The sequence below is a fragment of the Leopardus geoffroyi genome, chromosome A2, assembly GCF_018350155.1.
Source record: "Leopardus geoffroyi isolate Oge1 chromosome A2, O.geoffroyi_Oge1_pat1.0, whole genome shotgun sequence".
NCBI lineage: Eukaryota > Metazoa > Chordata > Mammalia > Carnivora > Felidae > Leopardus > Leopardus geoffroyi.
The window spans coordinates 2,240,633-2,267,880 of record NC_059331.1 but is presented as its reverse complement, the minus strand read 5'-3'; the positions used below and the strand labels follow the sequence as shown (position 1 = coordinate 2,267,880).

Here is a 27,248-nt window from a genome sequence, read left to right as displayed (position 1 = left end):
AGGCGCCGGAGGTCCAACCGCAGGGAGCGGTCTCAGCTCTAAGCCCACGCTGGCCAGACACGTGTGTCCGAATGACCTGTCACTCAGGACGCAGGGGGCAGGGTCTGGGAGGATTGTCCAATCAGGGGGGGCAGGGGCGGTGCGGAGGCGCGGAGGCACTGTGGGTGGGCAACCGCAGGCCCGGTCTCTGAGGGGGCGGGGTCCGGAAGACGAACCAATCAGGACGCATGGTCCCGTAGCGCCGTCCAATCAGGACGGGGGGCGGGCGCGCTCCAGAGGCGAGTCCCTCGCTGCCCTGCTGCCCTGCGTCGGAGCGCACCTGCCTCGCGCGGCGTCTAGCTCGGTCTCGCGGTCGGTGTCGTACAGACGCTTGCCTGGACGCCGGGACAGTCCGGAGCGGGCTGCGAGATGGTGAGTGCGCGGGTTTGGGCGGAGCCCCGAGGGGCTGGTTCGAACCGGCCGGAACCGGCTGGAGGGGGGCCCCGGCCCAGGTGGCACCGCCCCTGGGGGTCCTAATCCGAGCCTGTGCCCTCGGCCAGGAGTGGGGCTGCAGCGTCCTGCCCTTTCCTCCTCTTCCCGGTCCCCACCCGGGTCGTCCTTGGGCGGGGGTCCGAAGCGAGGGTGGGAGGACCCCAGCGCCGGCGATCAAGGGCTCGGGGGCAAGTGGGGGTGGCTGAGGTGGAAGACCCCCGCCCCCCACCTGACAGATAAAATCAAATCCATACTTGGTTAAGGAGACTTTGTTCTTGCTACAAAACAAAATTCAGCTGAGTAATTGGCTTTATTCAATGATTCATGAATCGGGCAGCATGCCATCTCGCGGATACAAGGGAGCTCGGAGGAGCTGCACAAAATGAAAGGCTCACAGGCAGGAGGAGTGGGGACAGGAAGTTCTATTAGACAAAAAGTGGATGGATGGTGGGAGGTCACCTTTCCTTCCGGGAGGGCAGGGGTCTAGCAGCCCGGCGACCTCACTAGTGCTGACCAGGTCGTTCCTGATTGACTGGTTTAAGATTCCATTTCTGGGAGAGGCCGAAACTGCAATTAAGTTAACTCTTGGTCTGGTGACAAGGAGCTTAGTATGAGGGACTCCATTTTGGCTCTGTTGTCTTGTTTTTAACATTCTGAAGGCCGCTGCAGAGGACACTGGGTTCGGAGACTCCCCCCACCCCCCACCCCCCACCCCCCACCCCCAGCACCTCCAATACTCAGAAACAGGCTTTCTGTATGAGGAGCAGTGACCGAAAGGTGTTTGGACAGGAACGGGCTCCCTGTGCTCGGAGGTTTCTTTGCTCAGGTGGGCAACTCAGTGCTTGATCTGACCAGGTGCCGATGGGGAGGACAGTGGCCTGGATAAACTTTGGGTAGGAAAGGGGCGGTGGCCGACAGTTGGTCAGACCAGTGTCAAATGAAGAATGCGAATTGAGGAGGAGAGACAGGTATTGAGAAGAATGATTGCAAAGGCTGGGAGGGAGGGGACTGTTGCACTAGAGGCAGGGGCCGGGCAGGGGGTTGGGGGGCTGTTGCATTAGGGGCAAGGGCTGGGCCGGGGGGGGGGAGCTGGGGGGGCTGTTGCATTATGGACAGGGGCTACGTCGACAGGGAGGACACTGAGTATAAGACCTGCGAGTGTCTCAAGAGTCGTGTAAAAGGAGAGGAGGAAAGAGACCAGGCGTGAGCAGGTGTGGTGCTGACGTGGAGGTTCCCTGAGGCCAGCCTGTCCCCCTGTCCCCAGGAGGGGCTGTGTGTGGCTCAGGCTGAGAGCAAGCCCACGTTCAGGGGTCTGGAGGAAGGAGAGAAGCCAAAGCAAAGCGGGACCAGCCAGCATTTTGTGCCCCTTGGTCACGGGGACAAGCAGCTGAGCTGATCACAGATGAGGCACAAAGGGTGGGTGTGGGGGGTCTGCGCGTGGCCCTGTCGTGGGTGAGCCAGGGGGACTTCCTGTGAGCCTTCTCCTGATCTGACGGGGGAGGGGCCCTCGTGCAGCCTGCTGTTTTCCAGACCCCAACAGGGTGGGGGAGGGAGTGCCTTTCCCTTCCACTGAGGTTTTCCTGGGAGCACAGGGCTCAGGTAGGCGTCTCCATGTCACCTGTCACCTGTGAGCAGGACCTGTCACCCTGTCCAGCTCAGCACGGATGGCTCTGTCCTCTGCCAGCCTCGAGTTGGGCAGGTGTAAAATGCCCGAGTTCTTTCTGCCTCCTTTCTTCCCCTTCAGGGCAGAGGGTGGTAAGTGTGTCAGGTCGTTCCTGTCCCTGCTGACCCGGGTTACTGGGGGCTTTATCCAGAGAGTGTCCCCTGGGGAAAAGTGTCTCAGGACAGAACTGTCCTTCTCCATCAGGGATGGGGGGGGTCTGCAGGGGGCTCCACGCCTTCATGCCAGGTGGGTGGAGTCATGCATCAGAGGATTCATCCAAATGCTGGTGACGGTTCCACGCAGGGTCCAGAGCTGGAAAAGTGTCTTCCTGATCTGTCCCCTGGGAATTGCCGGTGTCAGAGACGCACACAAATTCTGTGAACTGAGATGGGTTCAATTCTAACGGTGCCAGGTCCCTGTTCTCTGAAAGGGATAAACAGCTTCCATTCATGGGAAACCACACAGGGGCCCTGGAGCCGCCCCTCCCACTGTGGCCTTGACCTCAGGGTGGAAGCCGTGATGCTGCACCTGGTTGTCCACACAGCAGCTTGGGGTCCCCGTGTCATTTGGATGACTTGGGTTGCTGGAAGCTGGGGCCTCCTCTGGGCTGGGGACCGGCCACCCCCAAAGCTGGGCCTGGTGGGAGGCGAGGGAAGGTGCGGTGGGGTCTCCCTCGCCTGCAGGTGGCCTCCAGCCCCCGGGATCAGTGGGGACCAGTGGGGAAGGGGCTGGGGCCGCCCTGGGGTGTCTCCCGAGGACCGGTGTTGGCATCGTCCAAGGGGTTGTGGGGTTAAGTGGGATCTGTGGAAACAGGAAGCCTGTGCAGGTCAGACTGGGGGAAGGCTCCTCGGGGTCAAGTGCCGTTGGAAGGGTCATGAACACAGAGCGTGTAGGGTTCAGATCCTAAACTGGGAGGGTTTCCCCTCTGGTGAGAATTGTGGCCCCAGAGGTGGAGGTGCAGGGCGTGTGGAGCTCAGAGTCCAGTCCCCAGGGGTCTCTGGTCCCCTCCTTCCATCCCAGAGGACCGGTGTCAGCAGGGAGAGCTTGGCGCTCATGGGAGGACTGGGTGTCACCCTCTGCACTGGGGTGTCATGTGTGGTGTGGGCGCCGTGGGTGACCAATCTGAGCGGCTCCTGCTCTGGTGCTCGGCCCGTTGTTCCTGGAGAGGCTCTCGCTGCCCTGGGAATCCAGTGTGGGTGACACTTAGGACTTTTGTCCCTTGGCCATACCTCTTTGTGCTGGCAGCTTTCCGTGTCGTCACCCCCCAGCAGGCGTCACTCGACCTGATCTCTGTTGCGGTGCGAGAGGGGAATGTCAGCAGTGCCACCGGTGATGTGTGGCTGCCCAGGGCTCGTCTGTGTCTCTTGGGCGGGTGCTTGCGGCTCAGTGTGTCCGGTGAAGCCCTCCGTCCCGGGATGGTGGGGCGTGGGGTCTCCGGTTCCTGTTTTCCTTTTGTGGGCTTTGCTGCTGCCGGCAGTGTGGTCTTGTCTCGTAAGTCCTTTGCGCTGGGGGGACATTGCATATTGTAGCTCGTAAGTTACACGTTAGCAGGAAACGGGGTGCGGAGTGTGAACCACATGTCGGTTTTGGGGCCCGTCACTTGCGACTTCATGGCGTCCAGCTCGAGTGTGTGACACGGGGTCTCCTGGACGTCACACGTTGGTTTATCTGATTGCTCCAGGGCTGAGCATTTCTCACGTGTGGGTTCCCTCTTCCGTGGAAGCATTTCCAGCGTGTTGTCTCCTGTATCTCACGTGTCTGCTTCCTGATGATCTGTTTCCTTCGCGTCCTGGGGACATGTGTCTGTTTCATTTCTGCCTGCTGTGTTTTCTCCAGGTCAGGGTGTATCCTTTCGCTGTGTTGTCTGCGTGGATGGATCCTTCACGTTGTTAGTAGAGTTGAACTTCCCGGTCTTTTCCTGTGTAGATGACCATCTTTTGTTCTGTGAGAAAACTCCTCCGTTGCTCAGGTCATAATCATACGTGCTGGAACTTTCTGTGTGTTCCACTTGTTTCCACGACAGTTAAATCCACAGGACTCAGTTACTGTCCATGACGCTGATGATTCTCTTTACCCTTTAGAAAGCCAGTCTTCCCTGGCCCCGTGTGTCCCAGTGTCCCTGTCTCTGCTGCTGTCGTAGGGCATCTGCTGGGTGTATATCCACCAGCCTAAATCAGGGGCACGTATCTGTACATTCCCTTTGCCCATCAGGGTGTTTTTCTTCCTGTTAATGCCAAGTGTTCTAATAACTGATAAATTGAAAAATTTTTTTTGCTGTTATTTTTTAGAGAGAGTGCATGCGCAGGGGAGGGGCAGAGAGAGAGGGAGACAGAATCTGAAGCAGGCTCTGCACTGTCAGCTCAGGGCCCGATGCGGAGCTCAAACCCACAAACTGGGAGATCATGGCCTGAGCTGAAGTTAGACGGTCAACTGACTGAGCCAGCCAGGTGCCCCTAATTCTGTTGACTTTAAACATAAAACTGGGGCGCCTGGGTGGCTTGGTCAGTTAAGCGTCCGACTTCGGCTCAGGTCATGATCTCACGGCCCGTGAGTTCGAGCCCCGTGTCGGGCTCTGTGCTGACCGCTCAGAGCCTGCAGCCTGTTTCAGATTCTGTGTCTCCCTCTCTCTCTACCCCTCCCCTGTTCATGCTCTGTCTCTCTCTGTCTCAAAAATAAATAAACGTTGAAAAAAAATTTAAAAATAAAACTGTCAGGTGATCTCTCTTTTCCAACATGGACCTCTACGTGAGGGTCAAAGGGGCAGGGGCCGCTGCACTGGATGTGCTGTGATATATCAGGGTGGGAGGCTGAAGGCTCTGGAGGGTGGATGTGAGATTTCAAAGGACCAACCTCAGTGCTTTCGGACATGGTGGTTGTGTGTGTGTGTGTGTGTGTGTGTGTGTGTGTGTGTGTGTGTCAGGGGGTCTCTACACAGTGTGTCCATTGAGTGTCACCAGTGCCATTAGTGTGTTCAACTGAGCCTGCGTAGGGGGCACGGTACTCACAGCGAAGGTGTAAAACGGGCTGAACAGAACAGACCTGTTGAAGCACGTGCCTGGTAAACTGGGTTCCTGGATCCCTGTGAAGTTAGAGGTGTGTTCCCCAGGTAGGGATAGCAAGTTCTCACCGCACTGCAGCCACAGGATAAGCAGTGGGGTATCTACAAGAGAAGGCTTCTGTCCAGTGAGATAACACGTAAGCCATGCCTAAACCGTATTCATGTCCGTGAGAGAGGGAGCTGTGTGAAATCCGCGCGTGTTAACAGACTTCCCTGGGTTGTACTTGGACAGGTGGGACCAGGGAGTAGGCGCTTTCTGTGGATTTATGAATCTTGGGATTGAACATATTGTGTTGTTTCGGGCCAGGGGTTTCATGCGTGTGTAGTGGTGAGTTTTGGCTGTTGGAGCATCTCTGGTAGGGCCAGATTGTTATTTGGGCCAAACCAGACTCGTCCCTTTTTATTGAAGTCATAGTTATTAGATTTCCAATGTTGCTTATCCTTCATGGGGCCGGTTGTTGGGTATCTCTTAGCAATTCTCTAAAGTATTATTTGGGAAGAACATCCCTTTGGTCCAAGACAGAGGTTTGCCTCTTGGTTGTCTTGAGTTGCTTTTCATTTTTTGTTTTCGAGTTTGTTTTTGTTGGGAAAAAAATATCAGCAAAAATGGCTTCTGTTGGCCTCCAGGGAGTCAAACCTGGAGCCAGGACCCTTCGTAATGCCAGAGAAGTCAGTTCAAGTAGGGCATCTCATCAAATTGGGACAGAGGAGCCATTTTTAATTGGTTCCCGTGTGGGCAAGGACATCTTGTCTCTATAATAGTCCAAGGTCATGAGCTCCCTTCCAGGCATGGCGACTGGCCTTATAAACATTTCTGGTTTTACCCTTGGCGAAGGTACAAGGCCAGAGGAAGGGCCAGTTGTTCAGCATGTTGAGCCGAAGTAGCCCAAAGGTAAAGTGCTGCTCAGTGACCTCAAGGGACTTGCAGTCGCATCCCCAGCACGATATTTGCCATTTTCAAATTGTAAATAAGAGTCGTCAGTAAAGCGTGGAACCTGTGCGTCAGTGAGAGGCACTTCCTGTTTGCACGGGGAGTCGGAAGGTGCCGTGTCCGTGCTCAGCAGTCACAAGGGGTTTCACGTGGGGCCAGGATCAGGCGCCCTATGTATCGATCCTGAGTTTGAGCAACCTGCAATATTTCTTTAGAGACATTTTGTCCCTTCCAAGGCCAAAAGGTGTAACAGGTGGGTTCGGGCTTCCCGGGAAGAGGTCTGAGAAGGGGAGCAGAGACCGAAACCATCTACACATCATCAGAGAGCAGAGCCGTCAGCAATTTCCCATCATCCAGACCAGCTTTTGAGATTCAAGAAAGGCAAGAAAGCCTGTGCCGCCCTGGGCGTGAGTGCCCTGGTGTGTTTCTGTTCCTTTCAAATCAAAGTGGACACATTGGTCATCCCTACTGGAATATGAAAATGCACTGCATAGGGTAGTTATATCAAAAAGCTGCTTTCCGTGGGAATGGATGTCAGTAGTGTTGGAGATTGGGAATGATGGCGTGCCAAGGGTTAAATAAAAGATGTTCAGGGGCGCGCGGGTGGCTCAGTCGGTTGAGTGGTTGAGCATCTAACATCAGCTCAGGTTATGATCTCGCCTTTTGTGAGTTCGAGCCCCGCGTTGGGCTCTGTGCTGACAGCTCAGAGCTTGGGGCCTGCTTCGGATTCTGTGTCTCCCTCTCTCTGCTCCTCCCCTGTCCAAAAAAAAAAAAAAAAAAAAAAAAAAAAAAAATGTTCAAGGGGCATTTCATCCCCTGGCTAGGTATTTTGAGTACCTTCATCCAGTTCTAGAATTACTTTCCCTTTGTGGGAGAATGAAATTCCAGCGCGATCCCTTCTGAGGATCCGTGCAGTGAATGACTAGAGGTGGAGGAACTAACGTGAAAATGGTGTGTCTGTCACACGGGACTAGACACAAGGGGGCGGGTTCAGAGGCAGGAACCTGTGCAGGTTCGTTAGAGACCCCACTGTTGGAGCCCCGTGAGCTCTCAGCGGCGGGACCTGCTTCACAGTGTAGGTCCCGTGTCAGGCGGCACAGAGAGAGTCCCTCCCCATCTGGAGAGTGGTTTCTCCAAGCTGATCAAGAGGGGATTTGGGGCAGAGCCCCTGTGGTCCTTAGAGCCCAGCCGTTGGGCATGAGGAGGGCTTGGGAGGGGCCGGGAGGAGGGCTCCCACCTGGAGCATTCCGGCTGCTGATAACCTTCCCTCACATGTCCTGGATGTTGGCAATAATAGTGCAAACTAGGAGGTATTTCGTGGGTTTTTTTAAAATGTTTGTTTATTTTTAGAGACACAGAGTATGAGTGGGGGAGGGGCAGAGAGAGGGAGACACAGAATCTGAAACAGGCTCCAGGCTCTGAGCTGTCAGCCCGGAACCCGACGCGGGGCTCAAACCCACAAACCATGAAATCATGACTTGAGCTGAAGCTGGATGCTCCACCAACTGAGCCACCCAGGCGCCCCTTATAGAAGAAGGCTTCAGTTGCCCGAGGTGAAAATGAAGAATTTTAGCTCTCTTTCTTTCATGTGGGGTGTCAGTGGCCTAGTTTGTCAAAATAACTAAATATGCAGGGAAGGAGGTTTCCCAGCCCATCCTGGTCCTTTTAACTAAAAAGAAAGATTCCAGTCCAGCCCATTAAGTGCTGCCTGGTGGATTCCACATGTGAAGAAAGACCAGAAGTCTAAAATAAACAACTCGGGCAACAACAGATGTTGGCGAAGATGCGGAGGAAGAGGAACCCTTTGCACTGCCGGTGGGAATGCAAACTGGTGCGGCCACTCTGGGAAACAGTATGGAGGTTCCTCAAAGTTAAAAATAGCACTGCCCTATGATCCAACAATTGCACTACTAGGTAGTTATCCAGGGGATACAGGTGTGCTGTTTCAAAGGGGCACATGCACCCCCATGTTGATAGCACTATCGACAAGAGGCAAAGTATGGAAAGAGCCCAAATGTCCATCGATGGACAGATGGATAAAGATGTGGTACATATGCACGATGGAGTATTAGTCGGCAATCAAAAAGAATGAAATCATGCCATTTGCAACTACCTGGATGGAACTGGAGGGTATTATGCTAAGCGAAATTAATCAGAGAAAGACAAATATCATATGACTTCACTCCTATGAGGAATGAAAGATACAAAACAGATGAACATAAGGGAAAGGAAGCAAAGGTAATATAAAAACAAGGAAGGGGACAAAACATAAGAGGCTCTTAAATACAGAGAACAAACTGAGGGTTGCTGGGGCAGTTGTGGGTGGGCGGGATGGGCTCAATGGACGAGGGGCGTTAGGGAGGACACTTGTTGGGATGAGCACTGGGTGATATACGTAGGGGATGGATCACTGGAATCTGCTCTGGAAATCATTATAGCACTATATGGTAACTAACTTGGGTGTAAATTTAAAAATAAAATTAATTAATTAAAAAAAGAAAGACCAGTTGGAGTCCATTGTAATAGCCACATACAGATTCATCAGGCTTTTGAGTGCAAACCTGAATTTTGTGTTCGTCCAGTCTTCGGAAAAGCTACTGTTGGGGCACCTGGCTGGTTCACTTGTTGGAGTGTGTGATTCTTGATCTCAGAGCTGTAGGTTCAAGCCCCCACATTGAGTGTAGAGATTACTTGCTAATAAAAAAAAAAAAAACTTAAAAAAAAAAAAAAAAAGGTACCTTAATTGCTTGGTGGGGATTTCCAGCCAGTGTCATAAGCATCTTTCCAGAAATGGGCGCCTTTCTCTCTCGGGTTAGTTTCATCCCATGTGTGGCCTGGGCCCCGGCAACACGCATGTGGACTAATTGATCTAAATCTGGGAAACCATGTTGGTAAGTTGAATAGCTGTGTTATGTTCTTCAGCGAGCTTATGGGCGTTCCCGGGCACTTCTGGAAACTTCTGCCTTAGTCCAGGGAACATGAGAAACATGGGGTTTCACATCTTGAGATGCTTTACCTTAAAGAGGCTGGGTTAACAGGTTGAGGTAAGGAGGGATCAAGGGCAGGTTCAGAAGAAAAGGGAAGATCAGAGCATGTCGAGGGAAGTGGTTGGAGGCAGGTCCTGGGTGTAGAGTGAAGCCGGGGCAGGAGAGAAAGACCCTTCGGAAGCCATTTGTCATATTTCAGTTGTTTGCCTTGGTTCAATTTAAGTAGTCTTTTGCAAAGAGGTACACTTAGATCCTGAAAATATTTGCAAGTCTCGAGGTACTGAATAAAATCTGTATCAAATTCAGTTTGCTGGATTCATGACTTCCTAATTTTTTTCTTTTCCTTTTCTCTTTTCTTTTCCTTCCTTTTCTTTCCTTTCCTCTCCTTTTCCTTCCTTTTCTTTTCCTTTCTTTTCTTCTTTCCTACCTTCTTAATTTTTAATTTTTTTCCCTAACAATATTCAATGAAACAAGTTTGGGGAGATCGAAAGTTCCCCATAAAGGCCCTTGTAGTTCTAAATTATATTTGTTCAGTTGCTCATTTTGTTAGAAATGCACAAGGACGCACCATGGTTTTTAAACCTAAGATTGGCCAGGGTCCCAGTTGGGTCCCCCCTCCATGCGCTTTGATAACTGGAATCCATTTCTTGGTAGTTTTCTCTAAACCAGAAAAAAAGTTTATAGACACTGGTCTCTACAGGAGTAGCCTTGTTCCAGAAGAAATCAGATGAAGGGCCAGCGCATTTCCAACAGGCATGGTTCCAAGAGGAACAGTCCAGTTCTGGAAAGTAGTCGGAACAAAAATGAGTTCTCTGAGGAAGGACAAGCCCCTAAAACAGGTTCCGAATAATCCCCCGAGAGCACAGATACAGGAGAGCGCAGACCCAGGGAGTGGGGCTCTGATCCCAGCACAAAACTTAACCTCCGCTTCAGGGTTGGGGAGAAAACAGAGAGCTCATTGGGCTCTGTGGGACCTGCACCTGTTTGCTCGCCAGCCTGGATTGGTTGGGGTCTTCTCTGGGATCACTAACGTTAACCTTAACAATGAAACCGTCAGGGGTGCCTTGGTGGCTCAGTCTGTTGAACTCAGATCGTGATCTCGTGGTTCAAGGATTTGGCACCCTGTTGGGCTCTGTGCTGACAGCCCAGAACCTGGAACCTGCTTTGGATTCTGTGTCTCCCTCTCCCCCCTCCCCTGCGTATACTCTCTCTCTCTCTCTCTCAAAAAAAAAAAAAAAATAAATAAATAAATAAAAATAAAAAAATTAAAACTGCCAGTTATTTTTCAGCGAAAATGGGATTACTTGGGAATAGCAGAGAATTATAATTTGGGACACGCCAGCCCCAGCAAAACCACAGGCAAGTCTGGAGAAGAAACGGAAGAACAAAGGGAGGAACGCTCTTTTCTAGAGGAGAGGGGACATTGGGAGGGGCTGTGGGAAACTAAACAACGATTGGAGCAAACTACGGGAATCCAGGTGTAGTGGCTTCTCATTGGCTGGACTGTGATTGTCTCTCATTGGCTGGGCTGTTGCCAGGGCAGGAAAACCCTTCCTACTCCTGGGACAGTAATACACCTCATGTAGACTTGCAAAGTCCTGTTCTTGATGGTGAGGTTTAGGGCTTGAGAGCTTCCCCTGCTGGTTTCCCCACTCGATTCTAAACAGAGTTTTCTCATGTTTTCATATTCACGTACTTTAAAACCTGATTTCTATTGGGCAAAATGCCACCAGTTCTGTAACATATCTCCCCTATTCTGAGAAATTTGTGTTACGTTTCAATATGAGAAATAGTGTCCTTTGGGGCGCCTGACTGGCTCAGTCAGTAGAGCATGTGACTCTTGATCTTGGGGTTGTAAGTTGGAGTGGACGTTGGACAGAGAGATGACTTAAAACAAAATCTTACGTTCAAAGAGAACAGAAATAAATCCCATAACAAAGCCACAGACAAACCTGATTGCAGATTTAATGGGATTTTTTTTTTTAAATCTCTTGATGTTTTGGGAGAGTTGATATTATGGTCTCATTTTGGAAGACACACAGCATCTCTTCATTTATTTCACTGTGTTGTGGTGTCACTGAATGACGTTTTGTAGGTTTTCCATTAAGTTACTTTATACCCTTCATGAGACATATTTTAGGACTTAAGGAAAATGAGTTTAATAGCAGTTATAAAGGCTAATGTTAGAAAGTATTTTTAACACTTAATTTTCAACTGCTCGCTTCTAGTGACTCATTGTACCCTGAGATTCATTTTTATGAGTTTGCCTCCTGCAAACTCAAAATCCGTTTCTGTGATAATCTTTCTATTCTTTTCGGGCGCGAGCTACACACTCATTTGAGTTAGGAGTAAAGGAAAAAATGTTTTTCGGTTACAATATTCTCCTTAGGTGAAACTACATTGTTAGTTTGCTCTCTAAATGATTATAAAACATCAAGCGTGTACTGCACTTGAGCAGTAGAGAGATTTCTACGTCTATCATTACCGGTAGCTCAGGGTGAGAAGCACATTTGGATGCTTGAAAAGACTCAGACAAGAAATAAAATTTGAAATGTGGTTTCATGTTTATCAATTTAGAAAACCTCACTTACCTAACAGCTAAAAGTGCAGAGGAGGAGATAAAGAGGGATTTATTAAACTCTTTGTCTCCAACCATGCAAAGTAACCTGTGAAGGCACCTTTCGTTCCCATCCTGGTACATGCAGCGGGGACAGGTTTTAAATGGGAACCAGCCCTTCTCCTCAAATGCATTTGGCAGATTTTTTTTTTTTTTTAATGTTTGATTTTTGAGAGAGAGAGCATGAGGGGCAGAGAGAGAGGGAGACAGAGGATCCGAAGCAGGCTCCGCACTGACGGCAGAAAGCCTGAATGTGGGGATCCAACCCATGAACAGCGAGATCATGACCTGAGCTGAAATCAGGAGTCGGACACTTAACCGACCGAGCCCCCCGGCCGCCCCCACCAATTCCTTGTTTTCGGTTGCAGCGCTGGCTGAGCCCTCACAGGCATGTACTTATGCATCCTCAGCAACTTGTTCCCGATCTCCCATTTCACCACCAAATAGGGAGTCGGCTCTAGATTTAGTGTGGACAGCATGGTTTTCTGACGGTGCATGTTTCCATCTGGTTTGTAAGCCAGTCGTCACTCATGTGTGGTGACATGAGGCAGGCGTGTCCTCAGCCTGTATGGATTGGAAGCCTGTGGTTTGTTTGTCTTTTTTTCCATTAGTAGCATAAGTTGTACTTCTTGAAGAATCAGTGTTTAATCCGTGTTGCATTTCTGGAATAAAATAGCCTTGGTTTTGCCGTCAAATGTTATTTCTACATTTACGTATAAGGTTTCCTTCTAAAAAGACTTCAGTCTTGGGCGCCTGGGAGGCTCAGTTGGCTAAGCCTCTGACTTCAGCTCAGGTCATGATCTTGCGGCTCACGAGTTCGAGCCCCGCGTCGGGCTCTGTGCTGCCAGCTCGGAGCCTGGAACCTGCTTCGGATTTTGTGTCTCCCTCTCTCTCTGCTCCTACCCCGCTCGCACTCTCTCTTAAAAATAAAAAAATAAACACTAAAAAAGAATTAAGAAAAAAGGATTAGTCCTGTATGCGTGTTGCGTTTTAATACTATTTAAATTATTCTTTTCCTGTGTTGGTAATGCCCTGTGATTCCTTTCTACAGTTGGGAATCACAAATGTTAAAATACTTGGTGCTTGGCTCACGCAGTGTTTGAGGTTTGCATTTAGAGTGTGGGGGGTAGTTGAATCTACGGAATTCATTTCTTTAATGACCAAGGACATCCTCAGATGCTCTGTTCCGTTGCATCATCTCAGATATGTTACCAGTTGGTACACATTCATTCCTTTTCTTCTGTTCTAAAACACCTGTAGTATCTCCTCAATCTGCTTAATCTCCGAAACTGTAATTTTGTTTCTTTTTCATACTTCCTTTAATTTGCCTGATTTCTATTGTTTTTGATTACAAATGCCAAAAGATGAAGAAGGATATATTTTTAGCTTCTATGACTTTTTTTTTTTTTAATTTTTTTTTTTTTCAACGTTTATTTATTTTGGGACAGAGAGAGACAGAGCATGAACGGGGGAGGGGCAGAGAGAGAGGGAGACACAGAATCGGAAACAGGCTCCAGGCTCTGAGCCATCAGCCCAGAGCCTGACTCGGGGCTCGAACTCACGGAGCGCGAGATCGTGACCTGGCTGAAGTCGGACGCTTAACCGACTGCGCCACCCAGGCGCCCCAGCTTCTATGACTTTTTATTTTTATTTTTATTTTTTTTTAAATTTTTTTTTTCAACATTTATTTATTTTTGGGACAGAGAGAGACAGAGTATGAACGGGGGAGGGGCAGAGAGAGAGGGAGACACAGAATCGGAAACAGGCTCCAGGCTCTGAGCCATCAGCCCAGAGCCCGACGCGGGGCTCGAACTCACGGACCGCGAGATCGTGACCTGGCTGAAGTCGGACGCTTAACCGACTGCGCCACCCAGGCGCCCCTTCTATGACTTTTTAAAAACAGCTTTCATGGAGGTGTAGGTTCCGTACCATGAAGATTATCTGCTTAAAGTAGAAATTCGGTGGCATTTATTGCAGTTACAGAACTGTTCAACCAGTCTCACTTTCTCATTTTAAAACATTTTAATCATTCCATAAAGATAATTTGCATCAGTGGGTGGTCATCCCCATTCTAGTGTATCCCTACTCTGGGTTCTAGACAATTTCTTAATCTTTCTCTCTATTGATTTGCTGAGTCTGTACATTTCCATATAAATGATATCCTGCTCTGTGTCGTCGTTGTGAAGTTTGTTAATGTTCTCGAGGTTCATTGATTTTGTGAATCAGTACCTGGATCAGTACTTCGTTGTGCGCATTTCTGAATAATATCCCATTGTTTGAATACACAGTGGTCATTTTGAAATGGGTTGTTAACCTTCAAAGTAAAACCGTCATTAATGTTACCAGCAAAATGGGTTCATCCTGGAATAGGTGAGAATTGCAACTCGGGAAAGGAGGCTACAACGAGACCAAAGGCAAGCCAGAGAACAGAGGAGAGGGGAGGCTCTTTTATAGAGGAAACCGGGAAATTGGCAGGGGGACGTTGTAAACAAAAAGTCCATTGGAGCAAGCTGGACGCGGAAGTATTGTGGCTTCTCATTGGCTGGGCTGTGACTCTCTCATTGGCTGGGCTGTCACCACACCGGGAAATAATCTTCCTCCTGTTGCCCTAGTAAAGTGATACCCACTTGTAACCGCAGGGTCCTCCTCTTGTTGTTGGGTCTGCAGTTGACCATGAGTGGTAGGGTGTCAGAACTCCACCTGCTGGCCTCCTGACTCCATTCTTCACAAGGTTTCCCTGTATTCTCACAATTTCCCCTTTTGATAGAGACCCTTTCTTAAATGCATCATTAAGAGTCAGTTTTCCATATTTAGTGGTTTTGTTCCTTGGTGCCACGAAGGATCTTTCCTGATCGTCATGTCTCACGTCATAGGGAAACCACATAGCAGTTGGAAACTCGTTAAGGTGACATTTGAGTAACAAGAAAGATTAGAGGGGAGCAATGTCAGGCACTTGTCATCTCCAGTCCCTATTTATGAAGATAGTAAGCGTTGGAGATGATCTCCTCATGGGTACGTCACTTTTATAACGTTTTGGCACGTAACAACTGGGAAGGCAGAAGTGACGTGGGAATTCCAAATTGTATGATGGTTCTGAACCAGGACCCTAGATCTGAAAGTAGCTAATCGAATATTGGCAGTTTTCAGACTCAGGGAAAAATTAAAAAAAAAATTTTTTTTTAACATTAATTCATTTTTGAGAGACAGAGTACAAGTGGGGGAGGTACAGAGACAGAGAGAGAGACACAGAATCCGAAGCCGGCTCCGGGCTCTGAGCTGTCAGCACAGACCCCAATGCGGGGCTTGAACCCAACGAACGGTGAGATCATGACCTGAGCCGAAGTCGGATGCTTAACTGAGCCACCCAGGCACCTCCAAATTTTTTATTCCATTGATAAAAACTGGGAGTCATGTATTCCTCCTGGAATTTGCATACAGTAGGAACTGGGTTGGTAATTTATGGAGGTTAGGAAGCACAGGGTACCAAGGGTTAACAATGGCATATGTTGCTCAGAGGTTCCAGACAAACCTCCATCTTCAGCCGTTGGGTTTTCACACCAGTAAAAACAGGCCATTACAGGGGTTAGTGTAGAAGATGATGGGCCTCTGAGGCTTGTAATGTTCTATTATGGGCCTGATGCCTTAAAGAGCTTTTTTCTTTTAATAAAAAAATTTTTTTAATGTTTATTTATCTTGAAAGAGAGAGAGGGAACATGTGCGCACAGGGGAGGGGGGTGGGGAGGGGTAGAGAGAGAAGGAGAGAGAGAATCCCAAGCAGGCTCCGCGCTGTCAGGGTGAAGCCCAACGTGGAGGGCGAACTCGCGAACTGTGAGATCATGACCTCAGCTGAAATTGAGTCGGGCGCTTAACCAGCGGAGCCACCCAGGCGCCCCAAGAGTTTCTTTATTTATAGGTATTGATTAATTGCAAGGAGGTCCTTTGAGAGATCTATTTTCATCTTGATGGGAGATACACTGTGGATTCTGCCGATATCGCTTAAGGATTTTGCCCAGGAGGGTAAGGAATCCAACAGAGACAAATGATCAGTGATCCCAGGTCCATTACAGTGCGTCAGAGATAGATAAAAGATGTGGAGTGGCCACGTATTTCCTTTGGTTGGCTATTTCGATTACTGTTTTCAGATTCTGGAATTATTTCCTCTGTCGAATAGGGGTGTAGGAACTATCTCTCAAAGGGTCTAGACAAAGGGGAGTGGGTTCAGAGACAGGAACCTGTTAACGTTCACTAGAGAGGCCGCCTCCCCCCCCGCCCCCCCATTGGAACTGTTTTAGGCCTTCCAGGCAGAGGCTACTTTACAGCAAGGCGTTGGGCACCGAGAGTGTAGCTCTCCGGTCAACAAGGACAGAGATTCATTCCCGATGTGGAGAATGGTTTCTCTGAGCTGCTTATGAGGGAGGACTGGGAAGAGTCCCTGTGGTTCCCTAGAGCCCCGTCACTGGGGATGAGGAAGGAGGACGTTGGAAAGGCCGGCTGGAGGGATGCAGGTATGGGAGCACTTCAACTGGTAGCAAGTGGTCCTTTTTCCAGTGTCCTGACCCTCTGCAAGAATAGGAGAACCTAGTTAGTTTCTGGTTTTATTTAGGAACCTGCATTGCCAGAATGGAAAACCAAGAATTTTAGTGGTTTTGGGGCACCTGGGTGGCTTCGTTGGTAGAGCGTGCTGTTCTTGATCTCAGAGTCATGAGTTCAAACCCCACTTGGGCATGGACTCTACTTCAAAAAATAAATAATGGGGCGCCTGGGTGGCTCAGTCGGTTAAGCGTCTGACTTTGGCTTAGGTCATGATCTCATGGTTCGTGGGTTCAAGCCCTGCACCAGGCTCTGTGCTGACAGCTTAGAGCCTGGAGCCTGCTTCGGATTTTGGGTCTCCCTCTCTCTCTCTGCCCCTCTCCTGCTCATGCTCACTCTCTTAAAAATAAGTACACGTTAAAAAAAATTTTTTTTAATAATAAAAATAAACCAGTAAATCAAAACAAAGAATTTTAGTGGTATTTTTGTAACTCATCTAGGATGTGTGTGAGCCGTTTGCCAAACTAAATCTGCAGTGGACATATTTTACCATCCTATCCCGGTCCTCTTAGTGAAAAGGGAAAGATAACTGGCTCTGCCCTTTAATAAACATAGACTTAGATGCTACCCGGGTGGATTCTGTATCTACAGGTGGACAATTTTCTTTAAAGAGAACTGGAGTTGATTTTAATTGTCATGAACAAGGCTGATCGTGATGCACTGTTGACCTTAAAAATAAACCCAAAAATGGCTTGTCTGGGAATAGCAGAGAATTATGATTTGGGACATGTGAAGCCCTAGCAAAAGAACAGGAAAATCTGGAAAAGAAAGGGGGAACACTCTTTTGTAGAGGAGAGGGGGCCGTTGGGAGGGGCTGTCCCAAACACGAAGTCCTTTTGAGCAAACTGGGGTTTCCATGTGTAGTGGCTTCTCATTGGCTGGACTGTGGTCGTCTCTCATTGGCTGAGATGTGACTCTCTCACTGGCTGAGCCCTGGCTCGCTCTCATTGGCTGAGCCGTGGTTGTCTCACATTGGCTGGGTTGTGACTGTCTTGTCTCTCATTGGCTGGGCTGATGCCACCCGAGGAAATAGTCTTCCTTCCTCCTGCATGAACAGTGATGCATTATGGGTGTGCAGGTGCGTCTCTCCGTGTTGTGTCTGCCCTTGGCCCTGAGCGGCAGGTTGGGGGGCTTCCCCTGTGGACTCCTGACTCCACTTCAGTCGTGTCGCCTTTACTCAGCCGGGAAGAGGTGCCGGGCTTCTGGGTGGTTTTCATCGCGGGCGATCGGGAGTCGTGCGGCGGAGAGCAGAGCGCGTGCGCACGCGTGTGTGTGATGGCGCTCGTCCTCCCGGGTCTGGGGCAGGTGGCTACGAGGAGCGGACCTGCCGTGTTGGGTGGGAACTCCACGTTGCTCATGTTGGGGGTCCACCAGACTCTTCCAAAGCGGCCGCCCCCGCTTACATCCGCAGCAGGATAAATGAAGGAGAATGCGCCCTGCTCACGTCCTCGCCGGCGCTTCCTGGGGCGTCTTTATAGCCAGTGTGGTGGGTGCGAAGGGGCCTCTGCTGGTAGTTCGAGGTGCGTGTCCCGCGTGACGAATGTCTAGCATCTTTTCATCGACCTGTTTTCCATTTGTGTATCTTTGGAGAAGTGTCCACTCACTTTCTTTACCCGTTATTTAATCATAATATTTTTCTTTATATTGTTGTCTCTTATTTTTTATGGTTGTCATTTTTGAAATGTTTGAAATATAAGACTTAACAGGTGTGTGACATGCAAACCCTGGTTACAACTACAGTTGAAGTAGAATTTCCTTTCTTCTAGGTGATATGGTTGGGTTTTTTTTTTTTTTTTTTTCTCTCATTAAGTTTTGAGAACATAGTTTTTGCTTAAGCAATCTCTGATTTTTTTTACAAAATAATTTTTTTACTCTGTGTTTCACGAGCGTGGTGTCAACCCTTATTCCTCTAAAGTTATGAATTAGCCTTGTTTTTTTTTCTCTGTTAAAGCTATCTCTGGATCTGTCCCCATCAATCCTTCAGGGACTCTTCCTTCTGGTGCCCTTTTTCCTTGAATTCTGGGCACTGGGTCAGAGGCCCTGCTTACGCCCAAGTTTCTTCAGCATCCAGAACTCGTTTTGCACACTAGGTGTGCCAGGCACCCGGGCCCTGGCCTTTGCCCATGCCCACAGTCCACCTAATCCGTGGAAAGGGTCATGTCTGCCTCTGTCGGAAGAGAGGGGACGCCACCAGGCTTCTTGACTTGTTCCTTCCAAGGCGAGAGCTCCTCACATCAAGCAGCCCTGGAATCTGAGTGTCCACAGCATCCTGACATTCTGGTTCCAGTTCTTGGAGCTGATGACACATAATCGTCTTTGAGCAAGCCAAACGTGTGTCCTCTGATTTGTGTGTTGTCTGAGTGAATATTTCACTTTTCAGTCTCTACAGTACTGGTCTGCTCAGCTGTGTCTCAGTAGAAATAACCCAGTAAATTGGGTGTGTGTAAGTCCATGTCAGCTGTTGTCATCACCCTCTGTTGTGACTCAGGGGTCCTAGGAATGGAGTGCAGCTCCCCGCCTGTCACCCTTCATCCTCCCACACACATGGGTGATGATGGAGCTTTGCTGCAATAGAGTGTGTGGTATGTTTCAGGCCTCTGTGGTCTTTGAGGATGTGGCTGTGTACTTCACCCCGGAAGAGTGGGCTTTGTTGGATCGAGGTCAGAGGAAGCTCTACAGAGATGTGATGCTGGAGACCTGCAGGAACCTGGCCGCAGTGGGTAAGGATGGCTCCATACCTTCACTAGCTTTTAGGGAAGAGATGTTTCTTACAATTGTCCGATTTTGCTGGGGCCGAGGAATGGGAGTACGTTGGAGAAGAGACAGACACGGTCCAAGCCTTCATGGAGTCTACCTGGAGTCACGTACCTTTTCCAGGAACACAAAGTTTTGTTGCTCTTAATCAAAGTCTGAGACTCTCTAATTTTATCTGTGAGGACGGTCTCCAGTGTTGCTCTGGGGCAGAGAGTGCTGCTCTGTGGAAGATACACTGGTTAATACACCTGTCTCATGGTAATCATCCTGCAGTTAAACTCACACTTCGTCATCTTCGGTGACTTTGAAGACCAAATTAAACAGCCCGTCTTCCAGATTGCTCGTTGCTCTTCACATCCTCCCTCCTGCCGAGCTGTCCTCCAGGGGCAGGACCAGCAGCCACACACACCACCCACCCTCCCAATGGCAGCTGGGACAGTGCAGGCGGGCTTCACTGAGGGCCTCTGTGCCTTCGGAACAGTCCAGCAACCCTCGTTTGGACCAGGTTCTGGAGAAAAGAATGGCATTTGGAGATACCCATTAGAAACAAGACTCAGTCTTTGTTTGAGAAGGGGGATGGTTGTCATTTATCTGGCTTTCCTGTTGGACTTTTCATCCATCCTCATGCATGTGGTGAACCTCTTACACAGGTAGCGTGTGGATGTGTGTATCTTGCCCAGTTCCTTCTTTTCTTTAATTTTCTTTTTTCTTTTTTGTCCTTTTAATATGTATTTATTTTGAGAGAGAGAGCATGAACATGAGTGTGGGGGGGGGGCGGGGCAGAGAGACAGAGGGAGAGAGAATCCCCAGCAGGCTCCAGGTTCAACAAGGCGTCCAATACGGGGCTCAATCTCAGGACCTCAAGATCATGACCTCAGCCGAAATGAAGAGTCGGACACTCAACCGACTGAGCCACCCAGGCGCCCCCTACTTTGCTTTTCTGATAATACCTATTTCCACGTTAGTCACCATCTATTTTGAAGTATTTCTAAGTGAATGGGCTTCCATTTTACACACTTTTCCCATTATTGCCAAAGCCCCAAATCACTAGGGTCCTGAGAATTTTCCTTTGGTCACCTGTCCATTCATTCTGATGAACTTCATTCACATTTGGGATCAGTATATAAATAGAAATCTGCATATGGTCTGTTTTCTTACCTTTACACATCAGATCATTCCCAAGAATTTAAATTATGCTCCCAATTCTTGCAGATTGTTGCACTCAAGTTAAAACTTGTGGATCAAGGACTCAGCTGAATATTTTGGAGAATGAACTATCCAGTGAAGAGAAAATAGTAAGATTTACAAGAAATGATCCCTGGGCTCTTTTTCGAGAAAACCCGGTGTTTCATAACATTGATGATCAGTCCCAATCCCAGGAGAGGCGTTTGAGGTGAGTGCCTCTCCCCGTAGGAGAAAGGGGGATCTTCCCAGATTGATCGACTAACTTGGAATTAAAGAAAAAGTATAAACCTAGCCCCGTAATTGTATAGTTGGAATTATACAATATAATATCTTCATAAATGTGATGTAGATATTGATCATCAGAAACATAATTGAGTTCAAAACGTTTATTGGGAGAACCCACACGTAAGAAATCCTGACAGCATTTCTGGGCCCTTCTCCTGAGCACGTAATTTCTTCCACTTTACAGCAGTATAGGCGGTACCACCAACATGCCCATTCCTTGAAAATGGCTACTAGTAATCCGATAATCATTAACAAACATCAATAGGTCATTAATAAAGAGATCACTTATAAGCGTCATCCCCTAACCGTGTGCCTTCCTATTTTGAACAGAAGTCCTTTGGTGGAGAGTGTCTGTGAACGTATTGAAGGAGATCCATGTGGAGAAACCCTGAACCCGATTACAAGTCTTACTGTGCATGAGGGGTATCCCACTGGAGGCAAATCCTGTGAATGCGCTAAGTGTAGAGAAGCCTTCGCAGATGGTTCCTTCCTTGAGAAACTGCGAAGACCTCACCCAGGACTCAAACCTAGTCCTGGTGAGGAGTGTGGCCCAGCCTGCAGCTCTGTCTCGAGCCTCAGCACTCATGTGGACGCAGACCTTGTAGAGAAACCCTATGAAGGTCAGGACGCTGGGAGAGCATCTGACACATACGCGAAGAGTCTCAGTAGTAAAATATCTCTAGAGTGCAAGAAATGTGGAAAAGCTTTCACTTGCACGTCTTCCTTTCAGGGTCATGTGCGAGGTCCCTGTGGACAGAGTGTCCATGCGTGTGACGTGTGTGGGAAAACCTTCTTGTATCACTCCTACCTTACACGTCATGTGAGAACTCACACGGGGGAGAGACCCTATGAATGTATGGAGTGTGGGAAAACCTACAGTTGCCTCTCATATTTTCGAGAACACATGAGATCACACACTGGAGAGAAACGCTATGAATGTAAGGAGTGTGGCAAGACATTCAAGTACCCTGCATCCCTGCAGGGACACCTGATGACGCACACTGGAGAGAGACCTTACCTGTGTCAGCAGTGTGGGAAAGCCTTCAGTTGTCCCAAATACTTTCGAAGACACGTGAGAACGCACAGTGGGGTGAAGCCCTATGAATGTACGTTATGCGAGAAAGCCTATAGTTGTTCCTTATCCCTCCGGGAGCACGTGAGGACGCACAGCGAAGAGAGGCCCTATGAGTGTAAGGAGTGTGGGAAGGCTTTCAGACACCCCCGATACTTCCAGAGGCACGTGAGGATGCACAGTGGGGTGAAACCCTATGTGTGTAAGGAGTGTGGGAAAGCGTACAGTAGCTCCACGTCGCTTCAGGAACACGTGAGGTCGCACACGGGGGAGAGACCCTTTGAATGCCAGCAGTGTGGGAAAGCCTTCACGCGTCACTCCTCCCTCCAAGGTCACGTGAGAGCACACAGTTTGGAGAAACGTTACGAGTGTACGCAGTGCGGGAAGGCCTTCCGTTGGTCCTCGTCCTTGCAGAAGCACGTGAGAACGCACCGTGAAGAGAAGCCCTACGAGTGCCAGCAGTGCGGCAAAGCCTTCTGGTATCCCGCGAACCTGCGGGCGCACGTCAAGACCCACACGGAGGAGAGACCTTATGAGTGTCCGCACTGTGGGAAAGCCTTCAGTTGTCACTCCTCCCTGCAAGTACATGCGAGAAAGCACAACGGAGTGAAACCCTACGAGTGTAAGGAGTGTGGGAAGGCCTTCTGGTATCCCGTGAACCTGCGCGCTCATGTGAGGACGCACACGGGAGAGAGACCTTACGAGTGCCAGCAGTGTGGGAAGGCCTACAGGTGTCCCGCAAACCTGCGGGTCCACGTGAGGACGCACACGGGGGAGAGACCCTACGAGTGCCAGCAGTGCGGGAAGGCCTTCAGGTATCCCGCAAACCTGCGGGCGCACGTGAGGACGCACACGGGGGAGAGACCCTACGAATGTCCGCACTGTGGGAAGGCCTTCAGGTACCCCACAAACCTGCGGGCGCACGTGAAGATGCACACTGGGGAGAAACCCTGAATGCACAATCACGCTGTTTTCCCTCATATCTCATTGTAAGTCCAGTCGGACACACGGGCAAGAAACGTGATGTACGAATGTAAAGAATGTTGGAGAACCTTCAGGCATAGCACCTCATTTATTTTGTACATAAAGCGTCAGGGCTGGACGGCAGTTTTTGTTATAAATTTTCTCGTGCCTCAGAAGTGCCTCGTCTGTAATAGGGATCTCTGTTGTATTTATTTCCACTGCATGCTGCTGATATGAACACCCAAGATAAAACATTCCTGAACATCCCCAGTTTCTGTATGAAATATATTTTGCTATCTCAGACATAAAAAGACTGTACAGTTCTATAAAATGTGTCTCATTTCCACGACGATGTCTTCTGGACCCAGGGCTGATCAGTGGTCCGTACGTGTATCTCGTCCTCTGGTGCAGAGACTAGAATTCCCCGACTCCGCCCTGCCCCTCCTTGCGGTCTTTATTATCGAAAGTTGTGTCTCCACGTGTGCTGTTGCTGCCGTGTGCCCACCTGTGTTCCCCATGGACGTTAGTAAACGCGCAAGGATACTGGAGGAGGACAGTCTCCTCTGATTGTGTTTGTAGTTTGACCTTCGCTCATCGCCTTTGGTCTCGGTTGTTTATCAGTCATGACCCGTTGAGTTACGAAGAGTAACTGTTGGGGGTGCCTGGGTGGCTCAGTGGGTTAAGCGCACCACTCTTGATTTCGGCTCAGGTCATGTGCTTGCGGTTCGTGGGATTGAGCCCCGTGTCAGGCTCTGCGCTGATAGCTCTCTCTCTCTCTCTCTCAAAATAAATACATACACTTAAAAAAGAAGAGAAACCTTGTGGCTTGAAGTGGAAAGCTAGTGTCCGGCTGGTTCTGCTGGGTTCCGTTGTGAGCCTTGTGAGGCGGGAGGCCGTATGTCCCAGAGTCCTCCTCTGTGCGGCTCTGAGAGGAAGGCCCTGAGAAGAGAAGCTGTGTGGGGCTTGGAGAGCAGCAGTGAGGAAGCGTGATTCTCCATCCTTCCGTGCCGCCAGGGGACAGACGCGTGGGGACCCAGGTGGGCCCGCGTCACGGCGTGTTGTCCTGGCTTCTGGTCTGCCGTCTGGAACAGCCCCCACGTAAGAAAAGTTTGACATTAGTTCTTGTTAGCACGTTCCAGAGACTTCCACGAGCTGTCCCGTGACAGACCGTCTTGGCTTCCCGGTCCCCACGGATCCTTGTGTTGCCCTGTGACTCTCTGTGTCCGTGAGGCCGTCTCTTCAGGCTGTCGTGCTTAGCAAGCTCTCTTATCCTGTGACCCCTTCATCTCTATACTTTTTCTTTACATGATTTCTGTGGTAAGCATCTTGTCCCTCTCAGGGTAGGTCTGTATCCTGCCTCCCTCCCCCCTGACAGATCGAATGCTGTAGCCACAGATGCAGGAAACCTCTGTCCCTGGTTGCATTGTGGAGAGGCTGTGCTGACCTTGCATTTCTTCTTTCTGGATGTTTCCATGATTGGAATTAGCACCTGTGAGTGTATTTGGCAGTTTGTGGGAGTTTTCCCCTATAGCTGACTGCTAAGAGAGAAACCCAGTATGTTTAATGACTGTTGTTATGTGTGATTTCCCACTGTTTAATTCTGTCATTTTTAATATGTGATTCAAAACAATGTGCGTTTTTTTTTTTTTTTTTTTGGTCAAACATGGTTTTCTACATTGCTTCATAGAAGTCTCATTACCAAGGTTTTCAAATCTGTTGCATAATTTTTTTTTAATGTTTATTCATTTTTGAGAGAGAAAGAGTGAGTGGAGAAGGGGCAGAGAGAGAGGGAGACACAGAATCTGAAGCAGGCTCCAGGCCCTGAGCTGTCAGCACAGAGCCTGACATGGGGCTTGAACTCACAAACTGCGAGATCTTGACCTGAGCCGAACTTGGATGCTTAACCGACTGAGCCACCCCGGCATTCCACATCTGTTGCACACTTTAAGATTATATGTTTGGGGCGCCTGGGTGGCTCAGTCGGTTAAGCGGCCGACTTCGGCTCAGGTCATGATCTCGCAGTCCGTGAGTTCGAGCCCCGTGTCGGGCTCTGTGCTGACGGTTCAGAGCCTGGAGCCTGTTTCAGATTCTGTGTCTCCCTCTCTCTGACCCTCCCCTGTTCATGCTCTGTCTCTCTCTGTCTCAAAAATAAATAAACGTTAAAAAAAATTTTTAAAAAAAGATTATATGTTTTATGTTTCACAACTGAGAAATTATTTTAAAATATCCCATTCTAGAAGATTAACTTTTTGTGTTAGTTTTTTGAAATGTATATTCTTGGTTGATAGTACTAAGTATGTAAACATTATGACATTTTCCTTCTGGTTTGTATTTCTTTAATTCCTCTACAGCTGTCATGATTTTCTCAGTAAAATGACTTACTCATGGGGTGCCTGGGTGGCTCAGTCAGTTGAACATCCGACTTTGACTCAGGTCATGATCCCACAGTTTTTGGGTTCGAGCCCTGCACCAGGCTCTGTGTTGACAGCTGAAAGCCTGGAACCTGCTTCAGAATCTGTGTCTCCCTCTCTCTCTGCCCCTCTGCTCGGTCTCTCTCTCTGTTTCTCTCTGTCTCAAAAAATAAATAAACATTAAAAAAAATTTTTTTTTAATTTTTTTTTAACGTTTATTTATTTTTTGAGACAGAGAGAGACAGCGCATGAACGGGGGAGGGGCAGAGAGAGAGGGAGACACAGAATCGGAAGCAGGCTCCAGGCTCTGAGCCCTCAGCCCAGAGCCCGATGCGGGGCTCGAACTCACGGACCGCGAGATCGTGACCTGAGCTGAAGTCGGACGCTTAACCGACTGAGCCACCCAGGCGCCCCTAAAAAAAATTTTTTTAAGTGACTTAACTCCCAATGGGTGAAAATCCAAATTTTGCTTATGTAGTCGCCTCCTCCCAGAGTCATGGTCTTTAGCTCAAGAGTGTGGGAGGGGAGCCAAACACATTCATCTTCCCTACTTGTCTGTCAACAACTAGAAAAAACAGCGTTGTTGCTGTTGTGAGTCTTAGTTGCGCTGGGAATCAGTTATTACACGGAGCTCCAGGCAGAACTGCCTTGAGGAAACTAACAGTTTCTGGAAATGCTGCTTCCCAGTGTGTGCTGTCCACATACCTTAGAGGTGTAATGGAAAACTGACCCCAGAATGGAAACGTGTCCTTCCTCCCTTACTCCTTGCTGGGAATTGTGCTGAACAGGACGCTTCTAACTGTGATGGATGTGTAATTGGTTCGTAATGCTTCACCCAGTGGTGTCTCCTTGTATTATTCCTAGTGGAGGAAGGATAGTCCACTCATGCTTTTGTTGGTCTGCCCCAGTTGACACAGAGATAGCAACCGATCTGGCGTGGTGGGAGTCTGGTTGTGTTTCGGGTGGGGCTGGTTGGGCTTCACGTCTGAGATGATGTGTAAGGGGAGCGGTTCCACGGGGACTTGGGGAAGGAAATGGCAAAGGAAATGTACAGGAAGTTGGTAGTGTAAATGGAAAATAAAGATATCTGTGTCTTCAGAGAGTAATCCTTATGTGTAGTCATTCCAGCCAATGTCGGAGTGGGCTTTCCTCTCTGCTGTCCTCAGTCCCCCAATACGACCTTGTCACCGGCCGGCAACACACTGACCTAACAACACGGAAGGTGTGGATCACAACAACATTGCGATTTCAGCACCGACGGTGGGAAGTAGTCTGTATGTGACATTTCCCGTGGGACTCTTGCCTTGTTCATAGCATAACCGTGAAATCCCTGATTTCAAACATGGTCTGCAAATACCCAGGTGAGGTTTTCCTTGTGAAGTGGTGTTCCTTTTCTCTCTGGTGCCTTTCTGATTCTGACTCTGCAGTTTTGCAGGGACAACCCCAGAGTTCATGTTTAGAGGCTGTGAATGGGCACCTGTTCCGTGGCCATTAGGGGTTGGGCAGTGTCGTAGGGTCACAGGAAGCCCCAGGACAACAGTTTATTACACTCAGGTCTGAGAGGGATGGTCAGTGCATGTAATGAGGGGGTGACCCCGGGGAGCACCATGGGAGTGAGCACGAGCAGGAGGGTGGGCGGCCGTGAGCCCGAGGCCATGTGAGCAAGTGCTTACAGTGCCTGGATCAGCACGGAATGTGATGATGTGCTTTGAGCCAGGTGTGTGGCACCTGAAGTAGGGTCAGTAATCAGCCCCTGACGCTGACTATAGAGTCTGGGAAAGAAAGGCTGGATTCGAATCTTGATCCTGAGTTGGATCCTTTCTTGTGGTTTTTGGAAAATCACCTGCACTTACAGGCCGCAGTTACCTCCTACAAGGAGATAAAAATAGTATGTACCTTGTAGAATTTGCTGAGCAGCAACTAGATTTATATGCGCTGACAGGGTTCCCTTAAGGAGGACGTTTAACACACCGCCGGATATGAGTAAGCAGCAGGTCAAGTGTTCACACAGTCAGCGACAATGGCAGTCCCAGCCTCAGACACGGAAGCCGGCCCGGCGCTCGGTACTGGGCTGTGACATTCACCGAGCAGAAGCCATCTCACCCGCCTGTCCTCGGACGACGCACTCCCTTGTCTGTGATGCGTCAAGGCACATGAAGACCACGATACGGTCATGTGTGTAAAGAGGCTAAAAAATTGAGTCCAGTCCGTACAGCTCCCCACATATTCCCTGCTTCTAGCTGATGTGCCTGCTGCCTCTT

At 49.2% G+C, this 27,248-nt stretch overlaps 1 protein-coding gene across 1 annotated transcript; it reads left to right on the top strand.

Moving 5' to 3' along the window:
* Positions 1-281: 281 nt before the first annotated feature.
* Positions 282-23,124, top strand: LOC123605077 (zinc finger protein 77-like). The gene is made up of 4 exons (XM_045491405.1): positions 282-411; positions 18,911-19,037; positions 20,284-20,464; positions 20,872-23,124. Exons 1-4 carry the CDS (start codon positions 409-411, stop codon positions 22,565-22,567), a joined length of 2,007 nt encoding a protein of 668 aa, XP_045347361.1. The 5' UTR covers positions 282-408; the 3' UTR covers positions 22,568-23,124.
* The last annotated feature ends 4,124 nt before the right edge of the window (positions 23,125-27,248 follow it).